Source organism: Aegilops tauschii, chromosome 2 (assembly GCF_002575655.3).
Source record: "Aegilops tauschii subsp. strangulata cultivar AL8/78 chromosome 2, Aet v6.0, whole genome shotgun sequence".
Lineage (NCBI taxonomy): Eukaryota > Viridiplantae > Streptophyta > Magnoliopsida > Poales > Poaceae > Aegilops > Aegilops tauschii.
Window position 1 is genome coordinate 604,227,229 of NC_053036.3, and position 21,537 is coordinate 604,248,765.

General features: G+C 44.4%; 1 protein-coding gene and 5 non-coding genes across 9 annotated transcripts; all 6 read right to left on the reverse strand.

Annotated features, from left to right (window-relative positions):
- Positions 1-7,703: 7,703 nt before the first annotated feature.
- On the reverse strand, positions 7,704-12,199 carry LOC109783437 (eukaryotic translation initiation factor 3 subunit I). 4 transcript variants are annotated; one of them, XM_020342046.3, is made up of 8 exons: positions 11,677-12,199; positions 11,461-11,588; positions 10,768-10,887; positions 10,587-10,676; positions 9,972-10,058; positions 9,773-9,852; positions 8,269-8,362; positions 7,704-8,100 (listed from the first exon to the last, which is right to left on the reverse strand). In XM_020342046.3, the coding sequence occupies exons 1-7, from the start codon at positions 12,131-12,133 to the stop codon at positions 8,287-8,289; spliced, it is 1,038 nt and encodes a 345-aa protein (XP_020197635.1). In that variant the 5' UTR covers positions 12,134-12,199; the 3' UTR covers positions 7,704-8,100; positions 8,269-8,286. The 4 variants fall into 4 exon arrangements, with proteins under 4 accessions (XP_020197635.1, XP_040255909.1, XP_020197636.1 ...); XM_040399975.2 differs by having other exon boundaries at positions 9,755-9,852; XM_020342047.3 differs by having other exon boundaries at positions 11,682-12,194.
- Positions 8,532-8,612, reverse strand: LOC120975090 (small nucleolar RNA U54). Its single transcript, XR_005770928.1, has one exon. It is a non-coding gene; the product is annotated as a small nucleolar RNA U54 (small nucleolar RNA).
- Positions 8,727-8,806, reverse strand: LOC120975091 (small nucleolar RNA U54). The gene has a single exon (XR_005770929.1). It is a non-coding gene; the product is annotated as a small nucleolar RNA U54 (small nucleolar RNA).
- Positions 9,019-9,098, reverse strand: LOC120975089 (small nucleolar RNA U54). Its single transcript, XR_005770927.1, has one exon. It is a non-coding gene; the product is annotated as a small nucleolar RNA U54 (small nucleolar RNA).
- LOC120975093 (small nucleolar RNA U54) lies at positions 9,384-9,465 on the reverse strand. Its single transcript, XR_005770931.1, has one exon. It is a non-coding gene; the product is annotated as a small nucleolar RNA U54 (small nucleolar RNA).
- On the reverse strand, positions 9,591-9,672 carry LOC120975092 (small nucleolar RNA U54). Its single transcript, XR_005770930.1, has one exon. It is a non-coding gene; the product is annotated as a small nucleolar RNA U54 (small nucleolar RNA).
- Positions 12,200-21,537: the final 9,338 nt, after the last annotated feature.

Genomic DNA, 21,537 nt, shown 5'->3' on the forward strand with positions numbered 1-21,537 from the left:
TTCAGTGTGCCATGCTTTACGGCTTAGAACTGGGACTTCAACGACGTTTTGAACGTCATGGAGCATATGAGATGTTCCAGGAGTTGAAGTTAATATTTCAAGCAAATGCCCGGGTTGAGAGATATGAAGTCTCCAATAAGTTCTACAGCTGCAAGATGGAGGAGAATTGTTCTGTCAGTGAGCATATACTCAAAATGTCTGGGTATAACAATCACTTGATTCAACTGGGAGTTAATCTTCCGAATGATAGTGTCATTGACAGAATTCTTCAATCACTGGCACCAAGCTACAAGAGCTTCGTGATGAACTATAATATGCAAGGGATGGATAAGACAATTCCCGAGCTCTTCGCGATGCTAAAGACTGCGGAGGTAGAAAACAAGAAGGAGCATCAAGTGTTGATGGTCAACAAGACCACCAGTTTCAAGAAAAAGGATAAAGGGAAGAAGGGGGACTTCAAGAAGAACGGCAAGCAAGTTGTTGCTCAAGTGAAGAAACCCAAGTCTGGACCTAAGCCTGAGACTGAGTGCTTCTACTGCAAAGAGACTGGTCATTGGAAGTGGAACTGCCCCAAGTATTTGGCGGATAAGAAGGATGGCAAGGTGAACAAAGGTATATGTGATATACATGTTATTGATGTGTACCTTACTAATGCTCGCAGTAGTGCCTGGGTATTTGATACTGGTTCTGTTGCTAATATTTGCAACTCGAAACATGGACTACGGATTAAGCGAAGATTGGCTAAGGACGAGGTGATGATGCGCGTGAGAAATGGTTCCAAAGTCGATGTGATCGCGGTCGGCACGCTACCTCTACATCTACCTTCAGGATTAGTTTTAGACCTGAATAATTGTTATTTGGTGCCAGCGTTGAGCATGAACATTATATCTGGATCTTGTTTGATGCGAGACGGATACTCATTTAAATCTGAGAATAGTGGTTGTTCTATTTATATGAGTAATATCTTTTATGGTCATGCACCCTTGAAGAGTGGTCTATTCTTTTTGAATCTCGATAGTAGTGATACACATATTCATAATATTGAAGCCAAAAGATGCAGAGTTGATAATGATAGTGCAACTTATTTGTGGCACTGCCGTTTGGGTCATATTGGTGTAAAGCGCATGAAGAAACTCCATTCCGATGGACTTTTGGAATCACTTGATTATGAATCACTTGGTACTTGCGAACCATGCCTCATGGGCAAGATGACTAAAATGCCGTTCTCCGGAACAATGGAGCGAGCAACAGATTTGTTGGAAATCATACATACTGATGTATGTGGTCCGATGAATGTTGAGGCTCGCGGCGGGTATCGTTATTTTCTCACCTTCACAGATGATTTGAGCAGATATGGGTATATCTACTTAATAAAACATAAGTCTGAAACATTTGTAAAGTTCAAGGAATTTCAGAGTGAAGTGGAAAATCATCGTAACAAGAAAATAAAGTTTCTACGATCTGATCGTGGAGGAGAATATTTGAGTTATGAGTTTGGTCTTCATTTGAAACAATGCGGAATAGTTTCGCAACTCACGCCACCCGAAACACCACAGCATAATGGTGTGTCCGAACGTCGTAATCATACTTTACTAGATATGGTGTGATCTATGATGTCTCTTACTGATTTACCGCTATTGTTTTGGGGTTATGCTTTAGAGACGACTGCATTCACATTAAATAGGGCACCATCCAAATCCGTTGAGACGACGCCTTATGAACTATGGTTTGGCAAGAAACCAAAGTTGTCGTTTCTTAAAGTTTGGGGTTGCGATGCTTATGTGAAAAAGCTTCAACCTGATAAGCTCGAACCCAAATCGGAGAAATGTGTCTTCATAGGATACCCAAAGGAGACTGTTGGGTACACCTTCTATCACAGATCCGAAGGCAAGACATTCGTTGCTAAGAATGGATCCTTTCTATAGAAGGAGTTTCTCTCGAAAGAAGTGAGTGGGAGGAAAGTAGAACTTGATGAGGTAACTGTACCTACTCCCTTATTGGAAAGTAGTTCATCACATAAAACTGTTCCTATGACTCCTACACCAATTAGTGAGGAAGCTAATGATGATGATCATGTAACTTCAGATCAAGTTACTACCGAACCTCGTAGGTCAATCAGAGTAAGATCCGCACGAGAGTGGTACGGTAATCCTGTTCTGGAGGTCATGTTACTTGACCATGGCGAACCTACGAACTATGAGGAAACGATGATCAGCCCAGATTCCACAAAATGGCTTGAGGCCATGAAATCTGAGATGGGATCCATGTATGAGAACAAAGTGTGGACTTTGGTTGACTTGCCCGATGATCGGCAAGCCATCGAGAATAAATGGATCTTCAAGAAGAAAACTGACGCTGACGGTAATGTTACTGTGTACAAAGCTCGACTTGTTGCGAAAGGTTTTCGACAAGTTCAAGGAGTTGACTACGATGAGACTTTCTCACCCGTTGCGATGCTTAAGTCCGTCTGAATCATGTTAGCAATTGCCGCATTTTATGATTATGAAATTTGGCAAATGGATGTAAAGACTGCATTCCTGAATGGATTTTTGGAAGAAGAGTTGTATATGATGCAACCTGAAGGTTTTATCGATCCAAAGGATGCTAACAAAGTGTGTAAGCTCCAGCGGTCCATCTATGGACTGGTGCAGGCATCTCGGAGTTGGAATAAACGTTTTGATAGTGTGATCAAAGCATATGGTTTTATACAGACTTTTGGAGAAGCCTGTATTTACAAGAAAGTGAGTGGGAGCTCTGTAGCATTTCTAATATTATATGTGGATGACATATTGTTGATTGGAAATGATATAGAATTTCTGGATAGCATAAAAGGATACTTGAATAAGAGTTTTTCATTGAAAGACCTCGGTGAAGCTGCTTATATATTGGGCATCAAGATCTATAGAGATAGATATATTGGACTTTCACAAAGCACATACCTTGATAAAGTTTTGAAAAAGTTCAAAATGGATCAAGCAAAGAAAGGGTTCTTGCCTGTGTTACAAGGTGTGAAGTTGAGTCAGACTCAATGCCCGACCACTACAGAAGATAGAGAGAAAATGAAAGATGTTCCCTATGCTTCAGCCATAGGCTCTATCATGTATGCAATGTTGTGTACCAGACCTGATGTGTGCCTTGCTATTAGCTTAGCAGGGAGGTACCAAAGTAATCCAGGAGTGGATCACTGGACAGCGGTCAAGAACATCCTGAAATACCTGAAAAGGACTAAGGATATGTTTCTCGTTTATGGAGGTGACAAAGAGCTCGTCGTAAATGGTTACGTCGATGCAAGCTTTGACACTGATCCGGATGACTCTAAGTCACAAACCGGATACGTATTTATATTGAACGGTGGAGCTGTCAGTTGGTGCAGTTCTAAGCAAAGCATCGTGGCGGGATCTACGTGTGAAGCGGACTACATAGATGCTTCGGAAGCAGAAAATGAAGGAGTCTGGATGAAGGAGTTCATATCTGATTTAGGTGTCATACCTAGTGCATCAGGTCCAATGAAAATCTTTTGTGACAATACTGGTGCAATTGCCTTGGCAAAGGAATCCAGATTTCACAAGAGAACCAAGCACATCAAGAGACGCTTCAATTCCATCCGCGACCAAGTCAAGGAGGGAGACATATAGATTTGCAAGATACATACGGATCTAAATGTTGCAGACCCGTTGACTAAGCCTCTCTCACGAGCAAAACATGATCAGCACCAAGACTCCATGGGTGTTAGAATCATTACTGTGTAATCTAGATTATTAACTCTAGTGCAAGTGGGAGACTGAAGGAAATATGCCCTAGAGGCAATAATAAAGTTGTTATTTATATTTCCTTATATCATGATAAATGTTTATTATTCATGCTAGAATTGTATTAACCGGAAACTTAGTACATGTGTGAATACATAGACAAACAGAGTGTCACTAGTATGCCTCTACGTGACTATCTCGTTGAATCAAAGATGGTTAAGTTTCCTAGCCATAGACATGAGTTGTCATTTGATTAACGGGATCACATCATTAGAGAATGATGTGATTGACTTGACCCATTCCGTTAGCTTAGCATTTCATCGTTTAGTATATTGCTATTGCTTTCTTCATGACTTATACATGTTCCTATGACTATGAGATTATGCAACTCCCGAATACCGGAGGAACACTTTGTGTGCTACCAAATGTCACAACGTAACTGGGTGATTATAAAGGTGCTCTACAGGTGTCTCTGATGGTACTTGTTGAGTTGGCATAGATCAAGATTAGGATTTGTCACTCCGATTGTCGGAGAGGTATCTCTGGGCCCTCTCGGTAATGCACATCACTATAAGCCTTGCAAGCAATGCAACTAATGAGTTAGTTGCGGGATGATGCATTACGGAACGAGTAAAGAGACTTGCCGGTAACGAGATTGAACTAGGTATTGAGATACCGGCGATCGAATCTCGGGCAAGTAACATACCGATGACAAAGGGAACAACGTATGTTGTTATGCAGTTTGACCGATAAAGATCTTCGTAGAATATGTAGGAGCCAATATGAGCATCCAGGTTCCACTATTGGTTATTGACCGAAAATGAGTCTCGGTCATGTCTACATAGTTCTCGAACCCGTAGGGTCCGCACGCTTAACGTTCGGTGACGATCGGTATTATGAGTTTATGTGTTTTGATGTACCAAAGGTAGTTCGGAGTCCCGGATATGATCACGGACATGACGAGGAGTCTCGAAATGGTCGAGACATAAAGATCGATATATTGGAAGCCTATATTTGGACATCGGAATAGTTCCGGGTGAACTCGGGATTTTACCGGAGTATCGGGAGGTTACCGGAACCCCCCGGTAAGTGTATGGGCCTTATTGGGCCATAGTGGTGAGAGAGAGAGGAGACGAGGGCAGGCCTCGCGCCCCCTCTCCCTCCAGTCCGAATTGGACTAGGAGGGGGCGGCGCCCCCCTTTCCTTCCTCCCTCTCTCCCCCTTCCTTCTCTCCTCCAACTAGGGAAGGGGGAATCCTACTCCCGGTGGGAGTAGGACTCCTCCAGGGCGCGCCATAGGAGGGCCGGCCCTCCCCATTCCTCCACTCCTTTATATACGTGGCGAGGGGGCACCCCATAGACACACAAGTTGATCAGTTGATTTTTTAGCCGTGTGTGGTGCCCCCTTCCACCATAATCCACATCGGTCATATCGTAGCGGTGCTTAGGCGAAGCCCTGCGTCGGTATCATCATCATCACCGCCATCACGCCGTCGTGCTGACGGAACTCTCCCTCGAAGCTCTGCTGGATCGTGAGTTCGTGGGACGTCACCGAGCTGAACGTGTGCTAAACTCGGAGGTGTCGTGTGTTCGGTACTTGGATCGGTCGGATCGTGAAGACGCACGACTACATCAACCGCGTTGTCATAACGCTTCCGCTTACGGTCTACGAGGGTACCTGGACGACACTCTCCCCTCTCGTTGCTATGCATCACTATGATCTTGCGTGTGCGTAGGAATTTTTTTGAAATTACTACGTTCCCCAACAGAATATGCCTCCATGTTGCTGCGTTCCATATCAGTGTCGATCCCAGCAGATTCTGGAGTTGCTGGTTCGCTTATTGTCTGCTCTCCAAGGCTCCCAGCTCCTGTGCTTGCATTTGTTCCAGCACTATGTGCATTTGTTCCACAACTGGGCGAGCTGTTGTTTGCGCTGATTGCCCGAGAGCACCTGCAATTTGGCCTGGTAGATTAGTGGAATATTGCATGATAAATAACAGTTTCCATCATGGTAATTTTCTGAAGATTTGGTGAATCTATCTTTCTTTTCTGCCTAAACAACCCTGGTAATTTGCATATTTTGAACCTGCTAATATGTTTGCATCAATGCTGGTAATTTTCAAACCCACTTCAATAGTAAAGTATTCTTTCTGCCTGGTAATTTGCATATTTTGAACCTCGTAATATGAGTGCACCAATGCTGGTAATTTTCAAACCCACTTCAATAGTAAAGTATTCTTTTCTGCCTAAACAACCCTGGTAATTTGCATATTTTGAACCTGGTAATATGAGTGCACCAATGCTGGTAATTTTCAAACCCACTTCAATAGTAAAGTATTCTTTTCTGCCTAAACAACCCTGGTAATTTGCATATTTTGAACCTGGTAATATGTGTGCACAAATGCTGGTAATTTTCAAACCCACTTCAATAGTAAAGTATTTTTTCTGCCTAAACAACCCTGGTAATTTGCATATTTTGAACCTGGTAATATGAGTGCACCAATGCTGGTAATTTTCAAACCCGCTTCAATAGTAAAGTATAAAACTGGGTTTTTCATTCCATGATGATATGTAAACACTAATGCTGGTAATTTTACCTGTTTCCATGATGTTTGGGTACGCAGAATTGTTGCATCGTCCTCTTCATGCATTCTCCCTCCTCCTCCATCTTCTGCATTATCTCCTCTGCTAGCATCCATTATCTACTCCTGCTTCATTGTTTTTACGTTTGCACGTTAGTATACATTTACATGTGTTGACTCTTATTTTGAAACTCATTGTTTTGTTTACTCTTTACACAGTTGTTTGATGGCAAGAACCGCAGGGGTGATTGGGAAGAACACTAAACAGGACAATTACAGTACAACATGAGCATCTCCATTAAAAGGCACCTCTTTTCTTTATCCAATGGTAGTACTCAGCTAAAGTGGATGATAACTTTTACTATGTACAGATTGATAACTTGTTTACTTCATGCAGTATAACATTTTTGTAGACTAAAAAATGAACCTTTTTTGCAATGCATTTTCCATTTGTATGAGAGTATGATTTTTGTGATCAATTAAGGTTCCTCTTTCCTTTATCTGTCTTTATTTTTCCATGATAGACACAAAATCTATGTTTTTTGTAGCAAGGGAGTGGGGTATTTTCTGGGTACTCAGTTATGTTGCATAAAGTTGATAACAAAAACTACGAGGGGTTGGTAATTTTGCACTTAGTTGATTGGTAAGTCATTGCAATAGGCAGAATTATCAGAGAAGTTTGTTTATTCTGTTTCCATGAGGTGGAAGGATGGTAATTTTTGCACAGATTGGGAGGGGGAGGGGGTTGGGGTGGGGTAAGTCTTTGTATTAAGCAGAATTTTTTGGAGATGTTGAATGAGTCTTAATTCTTACCAGGGGTGAGGTGATATTGCCTGGTGATTTGTTCGCCGTATCCTTGATAATTTCCGCTGTTTCCCTGATGATTTGCTCTGGTTTGATCCAGATATGGAGGAGGGGTAGATTTTTGGTGTTGATTTGATTAGCTGTGTAGGGGGGAGGGGCAGGTGGGTGCTGGGGAGCGTGTGAGAGGTAAGGGGGTGGAGGAAAAGTTGCGATGTGGAAAGTGCGTCATGGGGGATGGCATCTTTTTGTTGGGCCTTGTACGGCGATCGGCCTCGTAAGCAGGAGGGCGATCGAGGCAGGTGGTCGGCCTGGTAAGCGGGAGCGTGATCGACAGGACATTTCCTATCGGGCACACTGTTGGCAAATATCATTGTCCTTTATGTAAACTGGAAATCGAATCGCGTCAATCTATGACACCGCCTCAGGAAGCTCAGCATCTAAGTAATTCTTGGGCGTAACAAAGCGACAACAACTGGCTGCTCGTCCATGTACTATGTTCAGCAGAATGAGCATATAATCAGAGCAGAATGTTTCGGATAAACAACAGTTACAGGGAAAGTAACACGATGTCGCCAATTTAAGCATCTCCATTGCTGATTGTACCAAAAAAAAGTGCCGCTCCCTCTGTTCTGTTCACTAATATATGTTTTGGATATTTCAATATGGATTACATAGACTGAAATGAGTGAACTGAACAAACAAGCTGAAACATGTCTATACATCCGATTCAGAAAAAAGTTAGAACAGCTTAATAGTGACCGAAGTGGGTATTACATAGTAGACCATACAGCTAAGTCAAGTTGTTTAAAAACTGAGACCTAAAAAAAAACTATGTTCACTCCAGAGTATGATGGAGGCCTCTCAACTGCAGCCTGAGACAAGGTAGGAAAATGGTGCACTGTGCCTGAAAAATAATGGCGCCTGAATGGAGCCTAGCATAATGGCGCCTGAATGGAGCACCCTGGCCTGGACACCAACCAAACAGCACCGAAATGACCATGTAAGCAAAAGCCTGAAGCATTTCGTAACAATATAGAAGACGATATGCTGAGATGGCTCAAGAACAAGAGCATTAATTAACTTTGTATGAAGTTGCAGTTATTCACATTTGTCTACAAGGGATACGAGTCTTACCTTGAGAAATTCCCAGGCTTACATCTTGATGTTGAAATACTCAGGATCAAAATGGTGTAGCCTCACGTATCCATCCTCCCCACCACTCGAAAAGCTATGGACATTACATGGGAAAACACAGGTCGTTAAAACTGGAATTCATAAAAATACATGAGAAATCAAGAACGGAAGCTCAAAGAGGGAGGTGAAAATCCTATTTCTCAAAAGCATTTGGATAAACATAAATCACAAAAGAAATATAACAGTATCAAAGAAGGATTGGTAGCTCTCATAAATTTATTTTACAACAACATATTCAGAATAGCGTATATGACCAAAGTTTATTTGGCTAAAATCACTGAGCTGCCATACCATCTACATGAGGAATTCAATAGGTACAATAAAGCAGAATGTGCAACAAAGCATGATCAAGCAATATTGCAGGTTAGATCTGCCAAGATAAATTCAGAGGACGATATAGCTCTCATATCCAACTTTTCATCAAAACAAGGTCAGCATAGCGTATATTGCCAATGTAATTGGCTATAATCACTGAGCATCATCATTACTAAACATGACAAAAGAGAGTGATTCAATAAGATAGAAGGTGTGAAGAAAAGGCACCAAAACACAAAGGAAACAACGTGTGCTCAAACAGATGGGAATGATAAGTTATGTGTTACACAAAAGTCAAAACTCAAGGCCAAGATAGAGGATTCACTAAGACTCGAGATTAAAGACAATAGAATGGTGATAAGAATTACTTCATGTAGCTCTCATATACAACTTTTCATCAAAATATGGTCAGTATAGCGTATATTGCCAATGTAATTGGCTCTAATCACTGAGCTACATGTTGAGAAAAAATCGCAAGAGAAAAGCCAGCTATTCAACAAGATAAAAGGTAGTAAGCAAAGGCATGAGATCACAAAGGAAACAAAATATGTCACAAACAGATGTCAAAGATGAACAATGTGTAACAGATAAGTCAAACCCAATGCCCATGTAGAATCCAGGATACAGAGGATGAGTCAAGACTTAAGAAGTTAGACAATAAAGTGGCGAGTGAGGATTACTTCACAATACTTGACCCACGGGAGATAAATAAATATTAACAAGAAAACAATATCAAGATCTTCTCTCATAAAGTTTGATGACATCTTAAAGACTCAGAATAGCGTATATCGCCATGAATCTACACGGCTTAATCATTGAGAAGATTAGCAAACTAAGTGAAACAGAGCATATTGCCAACCCAAGGTGCAGAGGCAAAATGTAAATTGAGAAATCAACATGAAATGGTAAAAAGAGTTACTTAACATATAAAATTCAAAATCAAGGTCTGCTCTCATAACATTTGATGACATCCTAAAGAATCAGAATAGCGTATATCGCCATGAATCTACATGGCTTAATCATTGAGCAAATTAGCATACCAAGTGTGAAACAGAGGCATAACACAAACCCAAGTGCAGAGGCAGAATACGAATATAAGAAATCAAAATACAATGTAATATGAAATAACCGCTTCCCATCAGGATTAAATGCCAATGCATTGATTGGTCCAAAATGTCCTTTAACACCACCAATCTCTTCTTGTAAAATCTGAAATTAACAACAAAATCCTGTTACAGATGTTGACAATATATACACAGACAGAAAGTAACTTCCCATAGAAAGTCAAGAGGCATCTGTGTAAAAATATACAAAGGAATCTAGCTCACCTTGTGGAAAAATTTGGCCTCGAATTTACCGGCACGGCGATCTGTCATAGTAACGTTCATTGCATCTTGACCACCTCCAATAACCACCTATGAACCGCAAACAAATATGTTGTTTAGAAAATACAAATACAAATGAGTTTCCATAGACTAACAAAAAACACCATTATAATGTACCAATTTAGTTCAGCACCATGCATGCATGGGATGAGCTTTAAACACAGAAGGTGACAAATTAAGATAACAAATGTGGAAAGGAATCATGGTTCACACACTTTGACAAACTTGGCCTTAATTAAAGAGAGCAAGAAATCAAGGGTAGGAAATGAATGTGCAGGACAAAAATATGTGGCACTCAAGACCAGAGCACATACACAGTAATCTTATCCAAGTCAATAATTACCAAAAGGGCTGAATCGAAGAGCACATTTTAAAACAAATTCATAATCACTCCCAACTTCATGGTTGCCCACGGAAATATATGCTTTTAGCTTCTTGTGAAAAGACCAAGAATTAAAAACACAGCCCCATGTGCTTTGAGAGAGCTCGTACATTGAAATGCTCGCAGCAACTTAAGAACAATGACAGATAAGGAAGGCGACAGATAGAGGAGCATACATTATCAAGAGTAGGAGACATGTCAACAGCATTAACTGGTAGCTCTGTGACATATGTCTTTATCAGGGTCAGTGTTCTTGCATCCCATAGCTGACACATAACAGATATGTCAGAAGAATCCATATAATAAGAAAAAAAATAAAGTACAGATTATCAGGGCAGCAATCCCAAAAGTTATCACCTTAGCAGATTTATCCAAGGAACCTGTGAGGAAATGAGACCAATCTAAGGATTTTGAGAGTGAGCTAATTGCCTTCTGATGTCCAGCCTCCTTGTCTGACTCCTTCAGCAGCTTTCCGGTCTACAGGCCCAAGAGAAAATAGAACATAAATGCATAACATCATACAAAATGGGAACGCAACAACACCTGGCATGTACCAACAAACATTGCATGACAAGATAGCTAGTCGCATATAAAGTTTGCATGAGATAACCTATTAGTTCATTCTTTCTTTCTAGTAAACAAACCACAGAAAGAAAAATGCAATTCTAGTGATGGGGAAAATACTCTAGTAAGATGGATCGAGTGCTAAGCAGCCACCAAGAAACATATGGCCAGATTTACAGATATCAACGGTTTGCTCTGTAAATTCAAGGTGTTGTTGGTAATAAGAAACTCACAGAATCAGACCACATGACAAGGAAATTCAGGAACCGTGTGAAATATGAAGCCCTGAGCTCAAGTAACATTTTACACTATTGAACAATATGAGTGGCCTATACACAGCCACTACATCAACAATCATGCAACAATAGTTATAAGTTCATACCAATAAGCATATTGCCACAGGTCCATAGCACCAGACACCCTAAAAGGATAGAACCAATCGCCAGCAGGACTCAACAGGACTAAGTGCAAACATTTGGTGCAAACCTCAGAGTCCCAGATGCGGATGGTGGCATCCTCTCCAGCGGTGATGATGGTCCGGTTGCCGGGTCCCCAGACGGCCCTGTTAATCCTCCCCGTGATGCCGGAGATCACGAGCGCCGACTCCTCCGTCTCTGCAAACCACCAACACACGCCTCAAAATCCACATTCACGTCACAACTAGACATCTAGAAACTTGCAGGCCGAGGGGAGCGAATGAACCGTACGGTCTTGCAGGTCCTCGGCGATGCGCTTGACCTGCGCGGTGGGCGTCTTCCCCATGAAGCTGTCGGTGGTGATGACCGCCAGGTGGTCGCCGATGGCGAAGTCGACGGAGCGCGCGGGGGCGACGAACCTGAAGGTGAAGAGCTCCCTCCCCGTCTGGACGTCCCAGAGCTTGGCGGTCTGGTCGGCGCTCCCGGTGATGAGGCGCGTGGAGTGGCAGGAGACGTCGCAGGACCACAAGGCGCCGTTGTGGCCGCGGTAGGTGCCGAGGCGGTCGCCGTTGGAGGCGTACCACACGGTGGGGGTGTGGTCTTTGGCGCAGGAGAAGAGCAGGTCGCCGTCCCGGTTGTACTTGAGGAACGTGAGCGGGCGCTCGTGCCCCTTCATCAGAACAGGCCTCATCTTGCCGCTGACTGCTTGCTGCTCGCCGCCGCCGCCGGGAGGTGTAGGGCATGGGGTCTGGATCGTGCGGTTGCGGCGGAGCAAAACCCTAGCTGCGCGTGGACAAGGGGCTTTGTGTGGGGAAACCTAAGCCGTTAGGCGCTTATTAAGCACGAAGGCTGGGCTGGGTTTCGGCCCAACAAGAACGACGGGCTGAAACATATTCGTCCAACGTCCACACGCACATTTCCTCCAGCACGATCACAATGATATTTTGTTTTTGTTTTTTTATGCAAAATATAGAGCACGATTGGTTTTGCTACCAAAATGTGTCTGCCAAAAATTGAAAATACCAAGACTTACCTAAGTTGGCAACTTTTATAAGCTTGGCAAAAAAAATGGTAACCAACCAACCATTTGTCAAATGTTGGCATAAACCAATCATGTTGGCTTTTCGCAAAAAAAGAAATTGTTGACAACGTGCGACTGTTCGACGTGGGGCCTCCCAGCGCGAGTCACTCAGCATCTCATGCTCAGTGGCCATGTGCGGGCCATATCGATGGCATGCCGGAGTCACATTGAGGTGGAGGACTATGTGTGTATCATGCCACATCATGGTTGTGTGTTAGTGTGGTCCTTTATTTAACTATCATCGACGTTCTTACTTCGTGGTATCACCGATCCCACCTCATTAGTCGCTTGTATCTCATGAGTCCTTGGTTCTAACTGGAGATCTATCTATCTTCGGATTGTCTCTATATTGCGTCAGACTATAATGCAATAGTGATTCATATCTGAGAGGAAACAGGTGGTCGCTATGCTCACATTATCAGAGATATTTCTGCACATCTATGGTGTTTATGGAGTCTTGTCCACAAAAGAGCCACAATTTTGAGGCTCGCGGTCTAGCTAAGCATGATCAGTGTGTATAGCTTTGTGGAGCCTCATGATCCCTTGTCTACCTCTATAAACACTGCTATTGGTCAATAAGGCTTAGTAGAGTGTTTTAGAAAAGGATTGTAGTGCATTCTTCTGTATTTTAAAGAAAATTGTTGTCATGTTGTCTATTTCCAACATGCGAAATGTCTCACACAAATACCACTGACCCATTCCAAAAACAATACCATGAATGTAACTAGTAGATGGAAATGTACTAGATAGATTGCTTAATCATGGATTATTTTCGAGATACCAAAGAAAGGCATTGGAGAGAGCAATACTACTTTGCATCACTATATAATCAGGCATTGAAAAACTTACGCCTTGCTTGGCTTCTTTTCTTCTAGAGAACTACAAAGGGCAGATGGTTGTCACGGTTTTCCTTAATGTGAATTTAACTGGGATGTACATACAATACAGTTCGAGGGTTTATAGATCCAAAGTATGTTAGTAAAATATGCAAGCTACAAATATCCATTTATGGTTAAAGCAAGCATCTCAGGGTTGGAATATTCATTTTCATGAGGTAATTCGGGGAATCGGCTTTATCAAAAATGAAGATGAGCTTTGCATATACAAGAAGTTCAGTGAGAGCTCGGTCGCTTTTCTGAGCTTATATGTGGCATATTGTTGATTTGAAATAATGCTTCAATGCTCAAATCAGTCAAGGAATAATTGAGACATAGTTTTTCGATGAAGGACCTAACACTAGTTAAAAACCGGGCATTTGAAGTGGGCCACAGAAGCGGTTATTATTGTTATACAAAGCCCTGGAGGCGGTTAATGAAATAGCCCAAGGTAGTACCCTAAATAGAAAATTGATTGTTTTTGCATCATCATTGCAACACACCATCATGCTTTAAATTGAATCTAGGTTGATTTAAATCCTCAATATTAACTAAATTGCCAACCATAATTAAATTCAATTAATATAACTGCATAGATCTTTGATTTATGTAATTTGAAGGGCTTCGCATGATGAATTCTCTTGACAACCCTATAATTACTCATCCAATATTATTAGAAAGATAAAATAAATAATTGAACAAATTATATAGACTTTCCATTTAATAATAATTAACTTGAGACCTCTCCTTTTTGGTGTTTTGGTATTAGATAGACCCTCCAATCTTGCACACGGACTTGTTGTGATATTTGAGAGCTACCCAAATAATTTTACAATTTTAGCCTAACTCTAGTTCAAATCCATATGTTTATTAATAAATAATACATTTTTTTCTTGCCTAGATTTTTATGAATCTTTTATGGTGGCTTCAAAATATTCCAATAAGGTACCACAAAAAGCTTTGGAATTTTAAATATAGTTTGTGTCCCATTTAATTCCTAAAACGTCTTTTATATTTGTTGGAAAAGAATTCAGAGGAGAAAGTTTACCTGCACAACCACCTTACAAATTGGCCCAAGCCAGCCAGCCACTCGCTGCAGCAATACTCCCCCCCCCTCTCTCTCCCTAGACTACTGTAGTGGCCCAGCCCACCCGCCTAACAACATGGTTGTCATCTTCCTTCCTCCTCCACACACGAGAGGCGTGTTTGTCCACCTGCACCGAGAGTCATGTCGCGTCTCACCTAGCCACCCATAGAGCCCCCTCTCCACTCCTAACATGATCGATATGGTTGACTATAGGGGGGGTGAATAGGCAACTAACAATTTTTACCTCTTCTTGACCAAATTAAACTTAGCATCAAAATAGGTTGTCTAGATGTGCAACTAGGTGAGCAACCTATATGATGCACCAACAACAAGCACAACGAACAAGCAAGGGATACAACACAATATAAGCTTGCGCAAGTAAAGGTAATAAATAACTAATAGTGGAGCCGGTGAAGATGAGGATGTGTTACCGAAGTTCCTTCCCTTTGAGAGGAAGTACGTCTCCGTTGGAGCGGTGTGGAGGCACAATGCTCCCCAAGAAGCCACTAGGGCCACCGTACTCTCCTCACGCCCTCACACAATGCGAGATGTCGTGATTCCACTATTGGTGCCCTTGAAGGCGGCGACCGAACCTTTACAAACAAGGTTGGGGCTATGTCCACAACTAATTGGAGGCTCCCAACGATACCACGGAGCTTCACCAATGGGATGTGGCCCCGAGGTGACCTCAACCGTCTAGGGTGCTCAAACACCCAAGAGTAACAAGATCCACAAGGGATTAGTGGGGGGAATCAAATTTCTATTGGTGGAAGTGTAGATCTGGGCCTTCTCAACCAATCTCTAAAGAATCAACAAGTTTGATTGGCTAGGGAGAGAGATCGGGTGAAAATGAGCTTTGGAGCAACAATGGAGCTTGAGGGAAAAGAGGTAGGTCAACCTGGAGAAGAAGACCTCCTTTTATAGTGGGGGAAACAATCCAACCGTTACCACCCCCCTATTCAGCCCGCACAGAGCGGTACTACTGCTCAGTGGGGCGGTACTACTGCTGGTAGCGTGGTACTACCGTGACCACCAGCGGTACTACTGAGGTGACTGAGAGTAGAGGCATCAGAGGGGGGCGAGAGGGAGAGAAGGGGTTTGGACGTCACTAGTAGCGGTGGTAGCCGCGGTACTACCGCTCCTACTGCCGCTACTACTGCCGCTCAACGCGACACGAGGAGAGCAGCCTCGAATCGAGGCGGTAGCAGTGCCAACCAAGGATGGTACTGACGCTGATGCACCCAAGCGGTACTACCGTTGTAGAACAACGGTACTGCCTCTTGAGGTCCATGGGCGATACTACCGCTCTGGCGGCGGTACTACCGCTAGCACCTCACAACCTCCACTTTTCGATGAAACGACAAACTCCAAGGATAGGAAAGGAGTTGGGGGTGCAAAGATGAAGTGTACGTGTTGATTCCACCCTAGCCTTTCCTATGCGGACCCCCTCTTGATAGTACGATGACTCCTACGACTCAAGTCCACCAAAATCGAAACGAAAGAGACTACATCGTCTTCACTTAAAGCTCTGAGGGGAAAGAATTGTCTCGTGCCAATGAATGAATCTCTGAAATACTCAACGCACATGATTAGTCCGCAAAAGCATTGTCATCGATCATCAAAACTACTTAGAGAGAGACATGCCCTAACAATCTCCCCCTTTTTGGTGGATTGATGACAACACGGGATTTGCACAAAGAAAAGACATGATAATAAGCGAATCCAAGAGACTAAAAAATATAGACGGGCTCCCCCTAGATGTGTGCACTTAATTAGAGGTGCCTTTAGATAGCAAAGTACACACATTATGATCAACACTCCCCCTATATTTTATAGTCTGACAACATTTGCATCAAGGATGAGATATACATGAGCTAGGATGCAATAGAGTGGCAAGTGAGCAAGGTAGACATATGAGATAAGCATGAACTCACAAACTACTAAAGTAATCGACATACAAAGATAATAATAAGACAGGGTAGCATATGTCTCACACCATATGATAGGGTACCAGGTCACACGTGCACAAACCAAACCAAAGCAAAGGACGAGAAAAGAGTTTGCGAGAGAGAAAGACAAGGCAAAACAGACACACTCGCAACTCGACAAATCCCTAAACTCTCTCCCCCTTTGGCATCGAGACACCAAAAGGGCAACGAGTGCAGCTACGGCCACAGGTGATAGCACAACTGACAGTCTCCATCATCACATCCCTGCGTGATCGTCCGCTCCTCCGTCATCGGCAGGGGGCTGCTCGGTGTCTGAGTCTGTCCAAGGGCAGTGCTGCTAAACCCACTCCTCCTCATCGGTGATCTTGCCCTCATAACCACTAGCAACAGTCGCACCAAGCTGACGCATGAGCTCCTTGTGGCAGCTCCTGGCCTTCTTCTCAGACACATGAGCCATATACTGTCCATGAAACTCCATGCAGAAAAGTTTCTTCATCTTGCGCTTGAGCTTCTTGGCCCTTGAGGGCTCCGATCCAGAGGGCACATAGTCCTCATCATCGTCAACATCAGCCTCAGCCTTAGCCTCGTCAGCTCCTGACAGAATCCCAGATTTCAAAACCGAAGTGCCCTAGTTCTCCTTCTTCCTTAGATGCTTGATCTCATGAGGGATCAACTCGCCAGTCTCCAGCACGACACCAGGATAAGTGTGCTCCCAAGCCTTCTCAATAAGCAACATGAGAAAAGGACCATGGATGGGGCACTTGCGCTCAGAGATAACGGAGAGAAGCTCAGACCACATGACATGAGAGATATCCAGGGAATCTCCAGTGTTTTCTTCTTTCTCATGCTGACAGAAAAGTAACATGTCCACAAGAAACGAGTGAACCATATCCAAGTTCCCAATGCGTGGGAAAAGAGTCTCCCTGAAGATGCGATGAAGGATGTCCAGGTAGGCAGGCAGCTCATACGTCTCCTTCTGCGTCTCGGGGTTAACCTTCACAGTGCAGAACGGCCAGAGAGCTTGCTTGTGAGTAGAAGTTGTCTTCCGGTGAGGACGAAAGCCAACCGGGGTCTCAAGCCCTTGATCTTCAATCCCAAACAATTCCATGAATGCCTTCCAATTGACAGACAGAAGTTTGCCATTTGTCATCTAGGTCAAGGTCCTCTCTGCATCAGTGCCAAGATGGACCGTGGCATAAAACTGAGCCACCAAATCCGCATCAAAGTCCTTGTTGAACTCCATGATCCTGAGAATATTCAGCTGAGTACACATCTGCAGAGCTTCACCAAAGTAGGCAGGATCCTTCTCCATATAGGCAATGTCGATGGAGCGGACATCAACATATAGGTTCTTCTTCGCTTTGATCACATCACAATAGACAGCCCGCTGAAAACGGTTCCAGAACGGGCGGTTGACCAAAGTGGGTTCTTGATCTTCCGCATATGGGTTGTGCCAGCGCCTTTCCCAAAACTCCTTGGCAGTCATTTCTGTCACAGACTTGGCCCTAGGCTTGGGCTTGTGCGCAATAGTCTTCTTGGGCGGAGGAGGAGGAGGAACACTTGAGGAAGCAGCCCCTGACTCAAAAGTGAGGTAGCGCTTTTATCCAGTACGCCCTGGGTTGACACGACGGGCAGGTCGTTCCAAAGGACCATCACCTGGAGCCAAACACAAGAACACGAGAAACAACACAAGAGAATGAGCATAAGCCAGCAGAAAGAGCAACAAAGATCAAGGTTTGGTAAGGAAAAAGAGGAAGTTGGCATCCAGCGGTAGTACCGCGACAAGGCAGTGGTAGTACCGCCCATAGTCCTCAAGCGGTAGCACCGATCCAGGAGAGCGGTAGTACCACTCTAGGCGGAGGGGGCGGCTGTTCCTTACTGCCGCGACCAAATCCGATACTGCCGGGATGCCAAATTCAAAAATTATCCTACCAAACATCAATCTAACTAGTCTAGAAGCCTTCTCCAACCTACTCAAGCCTTGATTTAGCCAAAAATTGAGAAATGCAACAACTATTGCCCCTAAAGACTAGATCTGAAACCTAGACACAAAGAGAAAAGGAACGGGGGCAATACCGGCATCCATGGCAAGAGGACGGGGTGGGGATCGATTCCACCGGAGGAAATGGAGAGGGACGGCCGGAGAAGGCGGCCCACCGGAGCCCTCCCGCAGCGAGTGCGTCGCTGGAGCACGAAGAGGACCGAGAGGGGCGAGTGAATGGGTATGGGGGAGAAATAAACTCCCCTTGCCCAACATAACCCCCCAGTCCCGCCCCGCAGCGGTAGTACCGCTCGGGGGGGCGGTAGTACTGCTTGATGTCAATCAGCGGTAGTACCGCACGCCCCCAGCGGTAGTACCGCCCAGCGAAACACGCAAAGACTAGACAGAAAAATGGCTTAGCTCACGCAAGAAAAAACGATGAGGAGAGGGAGCAAACACAAAGGCAGAAAACACCCATGAGAGGACAAGAAACAAAAACACACAACTCTCAAAGAGAGGGCGGTGGCCGAGGCCACCTATGTTTGAGTCAAGTAGTATGGCACCGCGAAGATTTTAACCTTGGGCCCATGACCAAAACTCATCTTTGAAGCACAAGTACCATCAAAAATGGCTAATGTGAAAGACATGATCAATTTATGCATAAAGGGGGGAGGGAGAGTTCATTGAGAGAACAACACTCCCCCTATGTCCATGCCTACACCTAAACAAGACATCAAGATGAGTATGGTGGGGTGTGCAAAGGTTCAAGCCACATTGCTCAAATCAGTGATATTTAGCTCATGCCTTAACTCGCGAAATCTTGCTTCATCCAAGGGCTTTGTGAAAATATCTGCAAGGTTATCATGAGTGTTGACATAGTTGAGCTCGATCTCCCCTCGCCTAATGTGATCCCGGATGAAGTGATACCGGATCTCAATATGCTTTGTCTTGAAGTGTTGCACCGGGTTGAGGGAAATCTTGATGGCACTTTCATTGTCACACCAAAGAGGCACTTTGTCACAAATGACGCCGTAATCCTTTAAAGTTTGCCTCATCCATATAAGTTGAGCACAACAACTACCGGCAGCTACATACTCCGCTTCGGTGGATGAGAGAGACACACAACTTTGCTTCTTAGAAGACCAACTCACCAAAGAGCATCCAAGAAATTGGCACCCTCCGGAAGTTGACTTCCTATCCACTTTGTCTCCCGCCCAATCCGAGTCCGAAAAGCCCACAAGGTTGAAGTTAGCACCTCTTGGGTACCATAAGCCAAAGTTTGGGGTATGAGCCAAATATCGGAAGATTCGCTGGACCGCCACATAGTGGCTTTTCCTTAGGTGCGGCTTGAAACCATGCACAAATTCCCACACTCAACATGATATCCGGTCTAGATGCACAAAGGTAAAGCAAGGAGCCAATCATGGAATGATATACCTTTTGATCCGCCGCTTTACCATTGGGATCTATGTCAAGTTGGAATTTGACGGGCATTGGAGTGGAAGCCGGCTTGACATCACTTAGCTTGAATCTCTTGAGCATGTCTTGAGTGTATTTGGCTTGGTTGATGAAGGTTCCTTCTCTTCTTTGTTTGATTTCGAACCCGAGAAAGAAATTCAACTCTCCCATCATGGACATTTTGAACTTCGAGGTCATGAGAGCGCCAAATTCCTCATTAAAAGCTTTGTTAGGAGAACGAAAGATAATATCATCAACATATAGTTGACATACAAACAACTCCCCTTTGACCTTCTTAGTAAAAAGAGTGGGGTCGATTTTCCCAATTTCGAACCCACGATCTTGCAACAACTCGGTAAGGTGCTCATACCACGCACGTGGGGCTTGTTTAAGGCCATAAAGTGCCTTATCGAGTTGGTACACATGATTGGGGAACTCGGGATCCTCAAACCCCGGGGGTTGTTTGACATACACCAACTCATTAATAGGACCATTAAGACAAGCACTCTTCACATCCATTTGTTACAACTTGAAGTTATGATGAGAAGCATAAGCAACACTACAAAAAAAAGACACATCCGTGACATTTAGGGCCGAATGAATTTTTTTTTCTGTCATACTTATGACACTTCTATGATGATAATTGTGACAAAACCCGGTATCATCATAGATGTGGTGGGGTCCTACTTCTATGACAAAAAATCATGACAGAAAATGGGCTTTTCGTCCTGGGCGGGCCAGAGACGCAGCTGCATGACATTCTTTGGGCCGTCCATGATGAAAAAAACCGTGGTAGAAGCGAGGGCGAGGAAAATATCGGGGAGTTCCCGGTTACGATGGGTGGTCGGGGGCTGAGCAATGCGCATTTATCTCGTACTCGTACGCGCTTGGGTGTGAGGCGTTGGGCTCTAACTGAACCCGAGCGAGGCGTTCGCCTACTGAACCCGAGCAATCGCACTGCAGACTATGCATTACTAAACCCGAGCTATCGATCGATGGCTGTTAACTAAACCCGATCGAGCGATTCCTTCGTTCGCTACTGCTGCTAACTGAAGCCGATCGAACCCTTCCCTTGATGAACAGTGAGCGTTGTTGGGGGGTTTGGATGAACAGTTCCCGGTGGGGGGTTGGATGAACAGGACCCCGTGGTAGTAGAGGCCGTTGCCGCTGGATGAACAGGACCCCGATCAATCGAGCCGGTGGAGGGGTGGATGAACAGGGCCCCGTGGAGGGGTGGATGAACAGGACGACCCCGTGGAGGGCTGGTTGAACAGTAGCCGGTGGAGGGCTGGATGAGCAGTAGCCCGTGGAGGGATGGTTGAACAGGACCCCCTGGAGAGGGCTGGTTGAACAATAGCCGGTGGGGGAGCGCGCGGTGGAGGCTGGATGAACAGGAGCCCGTGGAGGCTAGAGGAGGTCGACGGTGGATGAACAGTAGCCCATGGAGGCTGGAGGAGGTCGACGGTGGAGATGAACAGTATCCCGTGGAGTCCCGTTTTGCGGTACGCCACACCCCTCCCGATGAACAGGACCCCCCTTTCGACCGTAGCGCTCGAACACAAGTCCGTTTCCTCCGTTTTGCGGTACGCCACACCCCTCCCGATCAACAGGACCCTGTTTCGACCGTAAGAGGTTCGTTTCCTCCGTTTTGCGATATGCCAGACCCCTCTAGATGAACAGGATCCCGTTTCGACCGTGGCCGGTCGAACACAAGGC